Source organism: Amblyraja radiata, chromosome 14, assembly GCF_010909765.2.
Source record: "Amblyraja radiata isolate CabotCenter1 chromosome 14, sAmbRad1.1.pri, whole genome shotgun sequence".
NCBI classification, from domain to species: domain Eukaryota; kingdom Metazoa; phylum Chordata; class Chondrichthyes; order Rajiformes; family Rajidae; genus Amblyraja; species Amblyraja radiata.
Genome location: NC_045969.1, coordinates 56,719,749 through 56,737,533, shown reverse-complemented (window position 1 = coordinate 56,737,533; position 17,785 = coordinate 56,719,749). Strand labels below are relative to the sequence as shown.

At 42.5% G+C, this 17,785-nt stretch overlaps 1 protein-coding gene across 3 annotated transcripts in view; it reads left to right on the top strand.

The window, feature by feature from the left end:
• stxbp5l (syntaxin binding protein 5 like) overlaps nucleotides 1–17,785 on the top strand; it is a 221,755-nt gene that overhangs the window by 181,602 nt on the left and 22,368 nt on the right. For 2 of the 3 annotated variants that reach the window (XM_033033427.1, XM_033033426.1), the window contains exon 20: nucleotides 17,511–17,684. In XM_033033427.1, coding sequence (XP_032889318.1) covers nucleotides 17,511–17,684 — 174 coding nt within the window. Of the gene's footprint in view, nucleotides 1–2,395; nucleotides 2,447–14,434; nucleotides 14,525–17,510; nucleotides 17,685–17,785 lie in introns of all 3 variants that reach the window. The other variant, XM_033033425.1, reaches the window with a different exon arrangement.

The window sequence follows — 17,785 nt, the reverse complement described above, 5'->3', positions numbered from 1 at the left end:
GGAGCTTACAAATGAGATATCCACAGACCCCTAAATAGTGCAAGTTAGACAGATGAAGTCAATTAAAATATTCTCCATTATTGGGCAAAATTAGACTATATGAACAGCAAAGTCATGGAATATTCGTCAGTAGAGTAATGCATGCAGCTTTAGTCAACACCTAATGGACAAGATCTAATAACATCAGAGAGTGCTCAGGTTATTTACAAGGATATCGCCATGAATGGTGAAGTTAAATTACAACAAACGACTGACTAGGCTTGTTTTTCAGAAGCCTGGTAATAGATAGGTATTTGTTTCCTTTAGCAGGGTGTTTAGTAATAAATGAACATAGAAATAAGCTAGAAGGATTTGAGAGGATTTGAAGGAAAATATTTTTACCTAAAGAGTTATGAGAGTGATTCAAAAGCACTTCAGACAGACACTTCCACTGTATTTTAGTTTGGTTTAGAAATTAGTTTGACCTGCAATCATGTTCGGTACAGACATGCTGTAGTGTTCTATGTTCTGTAAATGTATTTAAATGCCACGGCCTCCAGTAGCTTCGTTCTTTTATCTCTTTTCAGGATGTTACTTTAGCCGGACCAATGCAGTTGCATAGCACTTCCCAGTGCATCTTGCACTCATTGCTCATTGACCCTACACTTCCCCTAGACTCCCATGTGTCTGGCTGCTGCAATCATGCTCAGGCCTTTCACCAGCCACGCCACACGCCAACCCTCTCTCATCTTCCAGTGGCTTCTGCAGTCCTTATCAAGAATTTGACTTTCTTTAAAACACTCACAGCTTTCAATTTACATTAAGAAACGTACGTTGCTGAAAAACAAAATTGTTTTTTTGGTGAGGCATTGATGGTCTCTCGGCAGTAGATGGCAAAATATTAATGTGCAGTGGAGGTAGAATTCTCGAGAAGACAGTGTTGAATGAATTGAGAGCTTATTGGTGATATTATACAGATGGGGTCAGAATGTGGACAACTCAGTTTTGGTTGAGGTAAAGATTATGCGGGTAAATAAGGTAGGATGGCAAAGCAGTAATCAAATATGCAGGTGCCAAAGGCACTAATGCTCGATAGGTAGATTAATTGATACTTTATTATCACATGTACTTGATACAGTAAAATTCTTTGTTTTGCGTACAAGGCACAAGTATTCAGAGTATAGGGCGCAGGAGCAAAGGTTTCAGCAGCAGATTAGCTAATACAACAGGAGGACATCAAGAAGAGTAAGGGAAGATAGGTTTCATCAGTTCAACAAATTGTCAAGATGGGAAATAATCTGCATTACCTTGAGCTGATTCCAATATCAGAAAAGCATTTTGACCACACCTGAAGCCAAACAGAATGCCTAAAAGTTGAGATGAATATTATCAGTATACAATATAAGCTAATTTCATGACCTTGGATTACTTCACCAAGGAAGAAGTGTTTACAAATGTTCTGAGTAAAGCCAATCTGCATACTTTGTTGTAGTCCGAGATCCACGTATAATATCTTTGCCTATCACGAGAACCTTGAACAGGAACCTTGAACATCTATCATATGAATGTCAGCGACTTTCAGCGAATTATCTTTTATTGAGTTCTCTCCCCTTCACAAAGTGCACAGACATCTGAAGAGAAAGTTAGTTGAACCAATATTTAGTTTAATCTGTATCTTTGCAATAAATGGTAACATCATCTAATCATATTTGTATAATGATCAAGGATTTCATATTAATACAAAGCTCATGCTGAAAAATTAATTTTCAATGCTAGTGCAATTTGTTCACAAAAATCCCCAATACGGTTGACGCAACGTGTGGAGATGGTAAGTGTCTGTACTGGTTTAAAATGTTATAATTTAAGATGCAATTTTGTTATTTTATCTGTGTTCATTCAGAAGATTAATATAAATCATATACAAGCAATGGCCTTTAGTATGTGCTCCACGATGTGCAGTAATTCTGTTCAGATTCAGTTTTTTTATCACTGTAGTACTGTGTTGTCTTTTCCCTCCATTCCACGTGTGCAGACATCAACTCCATTATGATGCAGTAACTGGAACATTTTGCTCTCTGTGAAGTGTCTTTATTGGGAAACAATGGTACTCTGCTAATAATGCCAAACAAGATGAGGAGCACATAATATTCAGTCTCACATGCTGGCATTTCCAATGATTCCTGAAAGAAAAAATAACCTGAATATTTCCAATCTCAATGTTTTCACACTTGAAAAATCCAGTTTGTCCTCTTCTGCAACACATATGTTGAACATGCCAAATCTCACCTTGTCCTGTGCTTTTCTTTTGTTCCAACTTTGCAAACGCACCACACTTTTTTTTTTAAGCACGCGATCTTCAAAATTTTGTTTTCTAGTATTAATTATTGCTTTTTGTTTTTTCTTTCTGTTGTTTCAGTAAAAGGACCAAGAAAGTTAAGTCTGCCGACAGATCTTAAGACTGATCTCGGTACGGTAGGCGAAAGCTGACAGTTTATTTTTTCAGATGTTGGGGATGAGCAAACCAAAATATGCTTGTGTGGGACTTTTAACGACATTCTTTTTAGAGAAATAAACATGTATATTTTTAAATATAGACAGAATATGTCCTCTTGGAATTCCACACCAAACTTATTTTAGATCAGATGATTGCTCATCTCAAACTGTTTTCTTTTGTTCCCACTTTATTTTTATATCTTCTTGTTTTTTATATTATATTTTTGGTTAATTTAAATATGCTTCTTTTAATAAAATATGAGTAGCTTATTTTGCCTTCCTAGTCCAGAATTTACAGCTGGTAAACTTTTAAAATCTGTAAAAAAAATAATGAATTCCCTTCGTTAAAATTTGTTCTGAAGTGCAAAACATTTTTTTTACTGAACATTCACATAGGGAGGAAAATAGAATATTTCCACTGGTGAAATAAAAACATATTCTCCTGCAAGCAAATAAGATATTGCTTAATGGAATTGCCTGCATTGTGGGTGTTGCTCAGTTATTCTTCAGAAATTATCTGTGTGGATAATTTGTTCAGCTGGATCATAGATAGGTTTTGTAACCATCTGTGTCTGAGCAGCCACTTCAGCTATCTCTATACTTCCAAACAAGAGGTTGTCATAAAAACCGACCCATCTGCGTTTAATAATATTCACAATTCTGATCCCATTTTATTATAAGCTTCTGATATATATGCCTTGAAATACATTAATTCTAAGGATTAAACAAAATTAGGATTTGGCTCATTAATTTATTATTAAGCAGGTGTAAAGGGAAGACAAATAATTATCTGAAATTACCAGTAGAACAGTCCTAGAAATGAGAAATGCAAAGAGGCACATAATGAAAACATCAAGTTCTGTGGAATAACGTGTGATTGTGTTTTTTAACTTGCATTCCTAAACTCATTTCAGTGGCATCACAGTAAGAAATCGCATAAATGAGATTGTTTCTAGCACTTGGCTAATTGGTAGGAGGTACTGGAAAACGCATCTATTCCTACGACACATGAGCAATTCATTAAATAAATTAAGTACCTTTTTGGTCGGCCTCTACACTGTTCCTCCTATGCATCCTGTGCCTTGTTGAAGGTTGACTAACAAAACTCTGCAATGTTAAGCTGTCTGAAGAAGGGTTTCGACCCAAAACATTGCCTATTTCCTTCGCTCCATAGATGCTGCCTCACCCACTGAGTTTCTCCAGCATTACCAGTGAAATAAAAATAGTACTAAAATGCAAATAGTGATTATCTGAAGTTATTGGTCTCAGTCAAAAAGGCTGCATTGTGTCATGGTGGAAGCTAAAATATTGCTCCTTAAGTTTGTTGAAACAATGATGGAGGTCAAAGTCAGTGTGGGTGAGAAGTAGAGAATTCAAATAACAGGTCACTAGAAGATAACTGTTTATTTATGGACCCAATGGAGGAGTTCTGAAGAGTAATCACCAATCTACATAGCGAGTTGATGTCAGAATTCTGCCTTGGACCATAGAATAGTACAGCACAGGAACGGTCACAGTCTTCTTCTTCTTATCGAGTCCACACACAAGATTAGAAGTTGTTCAGCCAGAGCTGAACACACTTCTCGGCATCTGCATGCAATGGTGTCTGTCTTGCGCTTCTTGTGCTTCTTGTGCGTGGTGGTGGAAAGATTGGTTGAAACAGGGCCGCGACGTGAACGCTCTTTCCTTGGCCCCACGGTCACAGTGGCGCAGCGGTAGAGTTGCTGCCTTACAGCAAATGCAGCGCCAGAGACTCGGGTTCGATCCCGACTAAGGGCACTGTCTGTACGGAGTTTGTACGTTCTCCCCGTGACCTGCGTGGGTTTACTCCGATATCTTCATTTTCATCCCACACTGCAAAGACGTGCAGGTTTGTAGGTTAATTGGCTTGGTAAATGTAAAAAAATATCCCTAGTGGGTGTAGGATAGTGTTAATGTGCGGGGATCGCTGGTCGGCGTGGACCAGGTGGGCCGATTGGCCTGTTTCCGTGCTGTATCTCTAAACTAAACTAAACAAAACAGGACCTTCAGCCACAATGTCCGTGTTGAACATGCTGCCAAGTTGAACTAATCTCATCTGCCTGCATGTGATCCATATCTCTCCATTCCATTGGGAAAAGGGGAAGTACAACGGGATCTGGGGGTCCTTGTACATCAGTCTATGAAATAAGCATGCACATACAGCAGGCAGTGAAGAAAGTGAATGGCATGTTGGCAAGAGGAGTTGAGTATAGGAGCAAAGAGATCCTTCTGCAGTTGTACAGAGCCCTAGTGAGATCACACCTGGAGTATTGTGTGCAGTTTTGGTCCTCTAATTTGAAGAAGGACATTCTTACTTTTGAGGGAGTTTACAAGGTTAATTCCCGGGATGGCAGGATTGAGAAAATGGAGCGGCAGGGCTTGTACACTCTGGAGTTTAGAAGGATGAGAGGGCGTCTTTTTGAAACATATAAGATTGTTAAGGGTTTGGACACACTAGAGGCAGGAAACATGTTACCGTTTTTACCTTCTCCCCAAAATCCACAAACCCGGCTCTCCCGGCAGACCCATTGTCTCTGCGTGTTCGTGCCCCACCGAACTCATCTCCACATACCTTGACTCCATCCTATCCCCCTTGGTCAAATCCCTCCCCACCTATGTTCTAGACACCTCAGACACTCTCCGCCGCCTCCACGCATTCCACTCTCTGGGCCCTCACCCCCTCATCTTCACCATGGATGTCCGGTCACTCTACACCTCCATCCCCCACCAGGATGGCCTCGGAGCCCTCCGGTTCTTCCTCGACCAGAGAAGCAACCTATACCCAGCCACTGACACTCTCCTCCGCTTAGCGGAGTTGGTCCTCACCCTCAACAACTTTACATTTGACTCCTCCCATTTCCTCCAAACACAAGGCGTAGCTATGGGCACACGCATGGGCCCCAGCTACGCCTGCCTCTTTCAATCCTTGTTCGAGACGTACCAGGGCCCCATCCCCGACCTCTACCTCCGTTACATTGACGACTGCTTTGGTGCCACCTCCTGCACCTACACACAACTGACTGACTTCATCCACTTCACCACCAACTTCCATCCGGCACTCCAATACACCTGGACAATTTCCGACACTTCCCTACCATTCCTTGACCTCACCATCTCCATCGCAGGGGACAGACTCCTGACCGACATACATTACAAACCCACTGACTCACATGGCTATCTGGACTACACGTCTTCCCACCCTGCCCCCGGATGTAAAGACTCCATCCCCTACTCCCAATTCCTCCGCCTACGCCGCATCTGTTCCCAGGATGAGACATTTCATACCAGGGCATCGGAAATGTCCTCGTTCTTCAGGGAACGGGAATCCCCTCCGCCACCATAGATGAGGCTCACACCAGGGTCTCATCCATACCCCGTAACACTGCTCTCTCTCCCCATCCCCGCACACGCAACAAGGGCAGAGTCCCTCTGGTCCTCACCTTTCACCCCACCAGCCGGCAAATACAACACATAATCCTCCGCCATTTCCGCCACCTCCAACGTGACCCCACCACTCGCCACATCTTCCCATCTCCCCCCATGTCTGCCTTCCGCAAAGACCGCTCCCTCCGCAACTCCCTCGTCAATTCTTCCCTTCCCTCCCGCACCACACCCTCCCCGGGCACTTTCCGTTGCAACCGCAAGAAATGCAACACCTGTCCCTTCACCTCCCCCCTCGACTCCATTCAAGGTCCCAAGCAGTCGTTCCAGGTGCGACAAAGGTTCACCTGTATCTCCTCCAACCTCATCTACTGCATCCACTGCTCTAGATGTCAGCTGATTTACATCGGTGAGACCAAGCGTAGGTTGGGCGATCGTTTCGCCGAACACCTCCGCTCAGTCCGCAATAACATACCTGACCTCCCGGTGGCTCAGCACTTCAACTCCCCCTCCCATTCCCAATCCGACCTCTCTGTCCTGGGTCTCCTACATTGCCAGAGTGAGCAACAGCGGAAATTGGAGGAACAGCACCTCATATTCCGTCTGGGGACCTTGCGTCCTTATGGCATTAACATTGAATTCTCCCAATTTGGCTAGCCCTTGCTGTCTCCTCCCCTTCCTTAACCCTCTAGCTGTCTCCTCCCACCCTCCCATCCGCCCGCCCTCAGGCTCCTCCTCCTCCTCCCCTTTTCCTTCTTTCTTTCCCCCCCCCCCCCCCCCATCAGTCTGAAGAAGGGTTTCGGCCCGAAACCTCGCCTATTTCCTTCGCTCCATAGATGCTGCTGCACCCGCTGAGTTTCCCCAGCAATTTTGTGTACCTTCGATATTCCAGCATCTGCAGTTCCCTTTTGAACAACATGTTACCGATGTTGGGGGAGTTCAGAAACAGGGGCCACAGTTTAAGAATAAGGGGTAAGCCATTTAGAACGGAGACGAGGAAACAATTTTTCTCACAGAGAGCATTGTGAGTCTGTGGAATTCTCTGCCTCAGAGGGCGGTGGAGGCCGGTTCTCTGGATACTTTCAAGAGAGAGCTAGATAGGGCTCTTATAGATAGCGTAGTCAGGGGATATGGGGAGAAGGCAGGAACGGGGTACTGATTGGGGATGATCAGCCATGATCACATTGAATGGCGGTGCTGGCTCGAAGGGCCGAATGGCTTACCCCTGCACCCATTGTCTATCCCTGTGCCTATCTAAAAGCCTCTTAAATGCTACTATTGGATCTATCGTCACATATTACTTTAGAAACATAGAAAATAGATGCAGGAGGAGGCCATTCGGCCCTTCGCGCCAGCACCGCCATTCATTGTAATCATGGCTGATCGTCCCCTATCAATAACCCGTGCCTGCCTTCTCCCCATACCCCTTGACTCCACTAGCCCCTAGAGCTCTATCTAACTCTCTCTTAAATCCATCCAGTGATTTGGCTTCCACTGCCCTCTGTGGCAGGAAATTCCATAAATTCACAACTCTCTGGGTGAAAAAGTTTTTTCTCTCCTCAGTCTTAAATGACCTCCCCTTTATTCTAAGACTGTGGCCCCTGGTTCTGGACTCGCCCAACATTGGGAACATTTTCCCTGCATCTAGCTTGTCCAGTCCTTTTATAATTTTATATGTTTCTATAGGGAGGTTTCACGGCAGTCGGGTCATGACCCATGACCCGTACTGTTGCTACGCTACTCCAAATGGATTACACACGATGTACTGCAGGTAGGCACTTACCATTGTTTCCAACGTAGTGGGTCCGTTAAAACCCGCCGAAAATGTCAATTGTTGCGCTGCAAATAATTATCGAAATCGGGATAAGCGTGAGAGACATTTAGCCTACTTCAGAATTCCAAAGGTGAGGAGAAATGACGGTAGATAGAAGCGAAAACTGAAGGGACAACAACAGACAGAGTGCTTAGCGAACATTGGCCGTTTGCTCACTGCATTTCATCAACAGGCATTATTTGTGTTTTTTCTTGATTTCTTTGGCATCTAAAAAGTTTCAGAACTGATAAATCTGGCTGTAATTTTTTTAAATCGCCCATGGTTCTCAAGTGGGTTTTTACATACAAAATGAAAACGCATCTGAAGAAAAATTTACAGCCAGATCGATCACTTCTGAGACTTTTTAGATACCAAAGGAATCAAGAAAAAACACATACAATGCCTTACTGTTGATGAAATGCAGTGACCAAACGCGATAATTCCCAATATTTTCAATTTCGATATCTGCATGGCCAATGTTTACCAAGCACTTTAGCTGCTGTTTTCCCTTCAGCTCTCGTTTCTCTTTACCTTCATTTCGCTTCACGTTTGGAATTCTATAGTTGGGTACATGTCACTCACACTTACCCCGACTTCCACAATTTCTTTCAGCGTAGAAATTCAACATTTCGGCGGTTTTTAACAGGTAGGAAAGTACGCGTTTCTAGCATTAATAACATATATCGGAAGTGACGGATGTCCTCCAGATGGATTGAGCGGCTCTTACGTGCAACCCCTCTATAAGATTCCCCCTCATCCTTCTAAACTCCAGTGAATACAAGCATAGTCTTTTCAATCTTTCCTCATATGACAGTCCCGCCATCCCAGGGATCAATCTCGTGAACCTACGCTGCACTGACTCAATCACAAGGATATCCTTCCTCAAATTCGGAGACCAAAACTGGACACAATACTCCAGACGTGGTCTCACCAGAGCCCTATACAACTGCAGAAGAACCTCTTTACTCCTATACTGAAATCCTCTTGTTATGAAGGCCAACATTCCATTAGCTTTCTTCACTGCCTGCTGTACCTGCACGCCAACTTTCAATGACCGGTGTACAAGGACGCCCAGGTCTCGCTGCACATCCCCCTTACCTAACCTAACCCCATTGAGATAATAATCTGTCCCCTTGTTTTTGCCACCAAAGTGGATAACCTCACATTTATCTATATTATACTGCATCTGCCACGCATCTGCCCACTCACTCAACCTGTCCAGGTCACACTGCAACCTCCTAACATCCTCTTCACAGTTCACACTGCCACCCAGCTTTGTGTCATCCGCAAACTTGCTAGTGTTGCTCCTAATTCCCTCTTCCAAATCATTAATATATATGGTAAACAGTTGCGGCCCCAACACTGAGCCTTGCGGCACTCCACTCGCCACTGCCTGCCATTCTGAAAAGGACCCGTTCACTCCTATTCATTGCTTCCGGTCTGCCAACCAATTTTCTATCCATGTCAACACCCTACCCCCAATACCATGTGCTCTAATTTTAGTCACCAGTCTCCCGTGCGGGACCTTATCAAAGGCTTTCTGAAAGTCTAGATACACTACATCCACTGGCACCCCTTCATCCATTTTACTTGTCACATCCTCAAAAAATTCCAGAAGATTAGTCAAGCATGATTTCCCTTTCATAAATCCAGGAAGTGGCGGCGCTGTGATACAGCTGCGGCTCGCCTGCAGTCTGTCTGTTTTTACTTTTTATGTCGTTTTTTTTTGTCTAGTTTAGTAATTTAGTGGTTATTAGGTGGTGTTATGTGTGTGGGGGGAGGGTGAAACAGAGCTTTCTGTCTCTCCCTTCGGGGGAATGCGACTTTTTGTCGTATCCCCCTTCTCTTCCCCCGTCTGAGCTGAGGCCTAATGGCGGAGCTGGCGGCCTCCAACCTGCGACCGACCTCGAGGGTCCGGAGGTAGAGCCAGCCAGGACTCACCAACGCGAGGCTGGCCGTCTTCGAGCTGTGGCGACGTCCGGGTAGCGGCACGACTCGGCGCTCCGGTGAGGGCGGACGGTGCGGAGCTGAGACACTCCTGTGCGGCCGGCACGGCTACCGGCTGGAAGGCGCTCCCGTGTGAGCAGCCCGGTGCGGGGCTGAGACGCTGCCGTGTGGGCGGACCGGCTACTGGCTGGAAGGTGCTTCCGTGTGAGCAGCCCGGTGCGGGGCTGAGACGCTGCCTTGTGGGCGGCCCGGTGCGGAGCGGAGACGGTGCTACGGCGGCTGAGGCGGCGGCGACCTGGATCCTGGGCTCGGCCGCGGGCCGGTGGAGGACAATGTCGGGAGCTCGCAGGTCACAGGCTGGTGCCTGTTTTCCGGAGCACCCGTTGCAACAGCTGCGGGCAGCTTCGACCACCCCCCGGGCCGCCATCGCCCGGTGGGGTATCGCCTCGGCGCAGAGGGAGAAGAGGAGGGAAGAGACAGTAACTCTAAGACTTTTGCCTCCATCACAGTGAGGAGGTGTTTGGTGAACTCACTGTGGTGGATGTTAATTTGTGTTTATTGTGTTTTGTTATTATTACATGTATGGCTGCAGGCAACAGCATTTCGTTCAGACCGAAAGTTCTGAATGACAAATAAAGGATTCAATAAAGGATTCAATTCAATTCATGTTGACTTGGACTGATCCTTTTACTGCTATCCAAATGCCCCATTATTACCTCTTTAATAATTGACTCCAGCATCTTTCCCACCATCGAAGTCAGGCTAACTTTGAAGGAGAAGACTTGAATGCACATCTATGCATTTCATAGATCATTTTATCACAGTCGCCACAACACCCAAGTGAGGACATCTTTCATTCCACAACCAAAAGACGGGTAGTAGGTGATGTAACTATTTTCACGATAGATTGTCTGGCGCCATTATGGGAATGTGAAACAAGGTTGTTGGACTTCAGTTTACACTTTTCCTCCTTAAATCCACCTAGCATAAGAATATTTTTTGTATATTTACATCCGTTATCAACAACTAAAAATGAAGAACATTAAAATGAGCTCTTGGTATTTTGGAGGAAATAACATTGGAGTGCACATAACATCCACATTAGAATATAAATAGAACAGGAGTTGGAACATTTAGCCCTTCAATAACTATAATCTCTTGAAAATCTGCCAATCATCAAGATCATGGCTGATTTTCTACTCGTGTTATTTTTCTACACTATTCCTATATTCTTGATTCTTTTAATATCCAGAATCATATCTACCCAATTTCACATAAACTCAAATACTGAAGCTGGAAGGCTCTCCAAAGTAGAATATTCCAGAAGTTGCATAGCCGCTGTGTGAAGAAATTTCTCCACATCTCAATCCTAGATGCCCTACTCATTATTATGTGCCATAATTCTAGACTCAATCCGAAGAAGCCGCCTTCCTGCATTAACCCTTTTGAGTCTGATATGAAGTTTGAATTTTCATTGCGATTAGAGAGCTTAGGTAATGGAGAATTTAGAGAATGCCTCCTCAAACTCTCCTCATGTGGCCATTTCACCAACCGTGAAACTCGTCTGGGACTCCTACCCTAGCAAGTGTGTTTGATTTGGATCAGAAGACCAAAACCTTGCACTACATTCCAGTGTGATCTCACCAACAAAACGATGCAAGTTTGGAAACAGAAGGCAAGGTTTAAATACTTCATGAATATATTTTTAGGTGGGAGGAGAGAGCTGCCAAAATCTCAGAAATAAGAGTTGGTGGAGATATAAGAGAAGGAAAAAATTGAAAAGGCTGGGTATGCTTTAGGGTATTTTAAAGATCGGCTATGTTTAATGTTTATTCAAGGTCACCGTGCAAATGGGAAAAACGCAGGGCTGCTGAGGTGAGTTTGAGGATTGCTGAAACGCTAACTTCAATTTCCTATCATCACTCGCCCCAAAAATGTGACACCCTTGTTCAAATAGCCTTTGAGGACATATCTGGCAATTACAGTTTTCTGACAGCTTAACCTCTGCAGGGTAGCTTTTGTTAAGTAATGTGATAAAAATTGATTAAGCACAAAGAGATGTTTGCATTAATGCAGGAGAGCCAGCAGAGATTTGTTAAAGGCAAACAGTGTTTGACATAACTGATTAAATTCCTTGATAAAATAACATGGTTGATGAAGAGAATGTGGTAGATCTTTCTGGAATTTAACAATATTTCACATAAAAGATTAGTTAGCAAAATTGAATACCAGGGGAGTAGAGCGTCAATGGCTATTCAGAGGCAAATTTGGCTTAGGAACAAGAAACAGAATTGCGGTACAGTTTGGAGGTTGTAGACAGTGATCTGCCTCAGAGAGTAACGATGAATCTGCTTTTTAATGGATGTGAAGAGTAAAATTTCTGGAATTTGCTGAAGTGTAGAAAATTACAAACAGACTGCAAAGAGACGTAGGCTCTCAGAATAGCGAGTGAGGATAAACCTTAATACCATTCAGTGTCAAGTGATACATTTTAACAGAAATATAAGGGGCTTAATGACATAGTTTCAAAAGTTATGCATGAACCAAGGTATTTCCACATATATTTGAAATGTTGAGATAGTGGTTGACACACATACAAGAACCTGGGATTCTCAAATAAAGGTACATGCCTAACCTGATTTTTATATGCAAAGAGTGAATGAAGACAGGTTAAGATGTTGTAAACGGATTTGACCACTTTTCATTGGAAATACCACCCATTGCAGAATTCGTCAGGACACTTTTGAGTACTGTTCGTATGTTTGTGTAGAGAAAGATATTGTGTAGAGAAAGATATTGAGTCTGAAGAAGGGTCTCGGCCCGAAACGTCGCCCATTCCTTCTCTTCTGAGATGCTGCCTCACCCGCTGAGTTACTCCAGCATTTTGTGTCTACCTCCGAAAGATATTCCAACGTGTATTACATAGTTTAGTCTGTCATCAATGCATGCTATCTTCTATAAATCCCTTCAATGGTGGGGACGCCAGTAGCCATGAGGGACAGTGTTCACCATTTTTTTGTTTTCTCCTGCATTCCTGGACATTCGAGTTGCTGAACTAAGCCGTGATGCAACCAGTCATTGTGCTGTCTCCTGTACACCTGTAGAAGTTCAAGAGAGTATTTGTCGACATGCCAACTCTCCTCAATCATCTAAGGAAGTAGAGGTATATGGGCTTTGTTCATGCTTGCATCAATGTGCTGGGTCAAGGATAGATCTTCAGAGATATGCACCCCCAGTAACTTGAAGATAGACACAAAAAGCTGGAGTAACTCAGCGGGACAGGCAGCATCTCTGTTGTTGACTCTCTCCACCATTGATCTGTTGATGAAGACATGTTTGTAGATCTTCTGCCTTCCTCTTCTAAAGTCCACAATCAGCTCCTCAGTTTTACTGATATCGAGAGCAAAGTTGTGGTTCTGGCATTGTTGAATCACACCATCGATGTATGTGATATCCACTTCCAGCTTCATCACAATGGACTTGCTTTCAGCAGTGTAGTTTTTGTTTCAACGGGATGTTTTGAGCTTTTTGGTTGCAACACTTGCTCTGTTCACGCGTAGTTTCAGCTGCGAGTACATCATGCAGTTTTTTAGATGGTTTTGTTATTTAAAGGGACGGATGATCAGGAACCCTTTCGGTATTGCCTAAAGTCACCTTTAAGACATGCCTATCACTGAAGGAATAGATATGGTGATGTTTCAGACATATGTCCACCCAAAGAATAGCCTGCTCCTGGTTGGCGTTTTGGAACATTGTAACCTGTCTCTAAAGAAGAATGTCTTCATAGGCTGAGATTTTCAAAGATAGTCAAGATGGAGCAATGTGATGTTTTCCAGCAAGGCCCTGCTCTTGTGCCAGATTGTTTCCTCTATTGAAGTCCTGGTCATCTGTCAATATCCTTGCCACTGGATCATTCCAAGAGGCCATAGCAGATCTCTGCCATTCCATGCACGTCACTGACAGGTGAACACCCGTATCCGCCTTATTTTCAGGAAGGAAGAAGGCATTTCAGTTCCACTGTTCATCGGTCATGATCTTATTATGCTGCAATGCTACCTATACTGATTGCTTCATGGAGTTACTACATCCAGCATAGGAATTAGGTTAAAAATATAGGCTATCAAGCAGAGGGGTTAGTTCATGCTGTCCAACTCCACTTGTTTCTTTCACCACAAACTGGGCTGCCCTTTTTAAAGAAACAAACTATTTTCAAGAATACTGTCTTTACTGTTATTTTTTGTTTGCAAAGTTAAAGCTTCATGAACTTAGAAATGTATTTATCTGTGACCTGGTTGCTAAAACTATAACAACGATGTGCAAATATGGTCAAGCTAATAACTTTAAGTTTTGTAAATAATACTTTCTATTACCTAAATTAATGAATTTAATGCACAGAGATTTACAGTTGTCTATCTGTAGCAAGGAAGTGGCACCATGCTCCCCAAACTCCCTGTGACCTGTTGCTGGCAGAACATTACCAACTCTCAGGAGAGAAGCATTGCGTTTGAAATACCCTGTCCACTTTAAACCGTCTTATAATGGCTATTAACAAAGCAGAATCAGTCATAGTTAACAAAAATGAGCATCGTTCATGGTAACTGCTCCAGTCGTCATGCTAATGGAGCTTCAAGAAAAAGGCTATCTGTGTAAAATTGGATGGTTTAAGGCATCACATATTGATGAACAAAATAACACTAAGGAAATATTTTATCTTCAGTACTACGTGAATGTCACAATACGTAAATTCAGTCAAAAGGTTATAAATTTCCTTCAGGAATCAGTTACCATCTTGCTCTCTAGGATCTGTGAAAGGTTCCTGTTTTGAAGGGAAATCAGCTGTTTCAAAGAACTCAGTGAAAACTTTTGAGAAGACTAGAACAATATTTGAAGGTATGTTACAAGGCACAGATTTTTTATTATTATGAAATAAGGAATTTGTCAAAATAGTTAACTGTTTTAATCATGCAACAAACATAAACTTGATGTAGAATTCAAACCGACTCTAAAATTCAGTAGGCTACAAAGTACCCATTTCTTGGCTGGTAATGCCACCATGAACCGTCTGAAGCAGTTGTCAAGTGGACCTTCACAGGGTGAGTAACTTTTTGGTTTGAATGAGCTGCTTAAATATACAAACAATGCTCCAAAACTGGCTGTGACATCTAATAACAAAGTTCAGACACGTATGCATAATGTCAGGCGGTGCTGGATGCTGAGCTGCTTTACAAGTGGCCCCTGAAGGACTGCGGCAAGTTACTGAAAAAGACGAATGAATAAATGTATAGAACGCTCCTGTATCCACCATGTGAACACCAGCTCCCTTGCAGCCCTTTCAGAGTGTCCTCACAAATTGGTCAGATCAGCTTGGAAGCTGCAGAGTTTCTCTCAAAATTATGTGTTGTTGTGAGTTACCCATTTGGCATCTGCTAGTAGTATTCACATGACCTCCAAGCCCAAATATATCTCAGCCAGCATCTTCAACATTGCGGTACTCTCACAGTACTGCACCTTGCTGAGGTGAAGGGTTGCTGGCTCATGTTGTACCTGTCACGAAGCCCCTGCAGGTATGCAACTTAAATGAATACTTGTTCCACATATATGGTAAAAAGATGTAGTTCACAGGTACATGTCCGTTTACAGTTTGACTAGGATGCGCAGTTTATCTTGCTAACATCAACATTTGAAAAATACAATTTATGACTTCCTAGCACGTACTTATTTTTTTGAAATTATTGAAACAATGTGCTCTATTTAACTTTGTACATTTTAATTATGTGAGAACAAAATACTGGTTCTGTAGGAAGGTTTGGAACTCTTAGGTAAGATTTGTTATTTGGCATGATTTATTTTACAGTTTCTGGAACTTGCCAGTGTGCATCCAATGATGTTTTAAGTATGTTCTATTGGTTCATCAGACACATGCAAAACAATTATAGATTGTCTTCATTGAATAATATGATTATGTTATAAATGTGTCAGCAATTAGTTTTCATTTTAAATCTTGCCATAAATATTTGGCATAGTTTCAGGAACACATGTGCCATATATGTCTGCTGAATGTTATAATAGTATATAGTTGTGTAAATATTCCCTCATTTGAATTTTGAACATATTGTAATTGGCACCATTCTTCATTTATAGGGACACTTATGGGCTTAAAACATTTCATGATTGAATCTTCATGCCATCTCATTTACTTTAGAGTTATGTATTGTACAAGCTGTTGTGGTGTTTAAAATGCTTAGTTCTCTTCATAAAAATAACAGTTCTATATTCTAATCACATAACAAGTTTGGAATATTTTGTAAGAATTTATTGATTTATCCTTTTATTCTGTCACTAAATCAGAAATATCACTAATTTCCAGGGATAATGAGAATGAAACAAAATATTGCTTAGAGTGAAGAAGGTAATTAAAGGAATATCTGATCCAAATCACTGAGAATTTACCAAATGACCACGGCAATGTTTGAACACTACACTCTGCCAGATGAAATAATGCTGCATTTTACATAATCATATTCTCAAAAATAATGCTGTTACTTGCAATGACTGTGTATAAAGGGTGAAATTGGATGTTCTTCTCAATTTTGAGTAAATCCTCGAAAAAGGCACCTATCAGTAGAAAACAACTTTATGTAGTATCTTTAACATAGAAAAACTTCCAAGGTGTTTCATGATTAAGTCATTGACCAAAAATTAGTTACTGAAGGGCAGATGAGTAAAGGATCGATGTGAGAAATGTTCCAAATAGTTTATTTTAATGGAAGAGAAAGAAAATGATTTTAGGAATTTAGGGCGGAAATTCAAGAGATTAAGGCCGAGGCAGTGGAAAGCCTGGTCACCAGAAGCAGTTTAAAATTGGGGAAGCTTAAGTTGATAGAATTGGTGGAGTGGGGAGCTGTGAAAGCCCTTTGAGTAGGGTGAACGGCTATCCTGTTAGAACCAGGATCATTTGGATGTTAGAGATTTTACTTCATGTCCCAATCAGGTTCCAGCAGTAACTTGGTTGGGACTTGGAATGCTGTCAGGGAAGAATGCTACCCACAGCTAGCATGCATTAATCCAGTGTGGTATGTACTTGAGTACTAGCCTGGATCCTTTCTCCAGATTAAACCGTCCTTGCTTTTCTTTCCCTCCCAATGAATTGTGAGAAATATTCCAAAGAGTTTTAGAAGCCGCAGCTGGGAATGTAAGAAAAGTAAGAATTGTTCACGTTGGCCTAACCTGCCGCCTGTGTCCTTCCTCATCCCCATTGCAACGTCCCCAACCAGGCCTCCATCAGCATTGGCCCCCACGAAAGGGCCTGATGCCAAACTGGGAGAACGGCACAACCTATTCCACTTGGATAGCCTTCAACCCAATGGTATGAACATTGAATTCCCATACTTCAAATAATCCCCCCACCACCACATCTAACACCCCCCCCCCCCCCCCCCCTCCCACCACCAACCACCTCAGTACGCACATATCTCCAGTTCTTCCAGCACTTTGATTTTTGCTTAACTTTAAATTAATTTTGATTCCTGTTCTAGGCTTCTACTTATCCTTGTTTGTCAGAGTGAACATAATGTGCAAGATGGTACATGTATTTAATATTATTAACAGACATCTTATTTCCTCTTCATTTATAAATATTTAGCAATTAAACATGTTTTGAAAACATTTGTAATAACTTTCCTTCCAATCTTGAAATGTCATTGATTTCCAGCCTTTGATTTTATTTTTATTTTGTTGCTGGGACATTCCGTGCAGCTTATCAACAACTTCTGAGGGAGAACCAACATTGCCTAATCCAGTGCAGAGACATCAAGGAATTCTATATAATTACTGTTGGATTGATTCTAAAATCTACCAATTGTTGTGCTTATTTTAGATCACGTCAATGGAGTGTGCACGAGCCCTACCTCTCAACCCAGCAACACGGGAAAGCGCCTTTCCATCGCAGATACGTCAAAACTGAACCGCCGTGGACCAGGGAGGCCACCGTTTCGCAAAGTACAGTCAGCTGCCTGCATGGAAGTCTCATTGCCACTCACCCACACAGAAGGTGTGTGCCAACGTCTGTGCATACATGCACGTGTGGGTGTATTCCCTGTTGACTCCAGTGACCTCTGGTCCAAAAACAGTGATATTTAACAAACTAGAAGC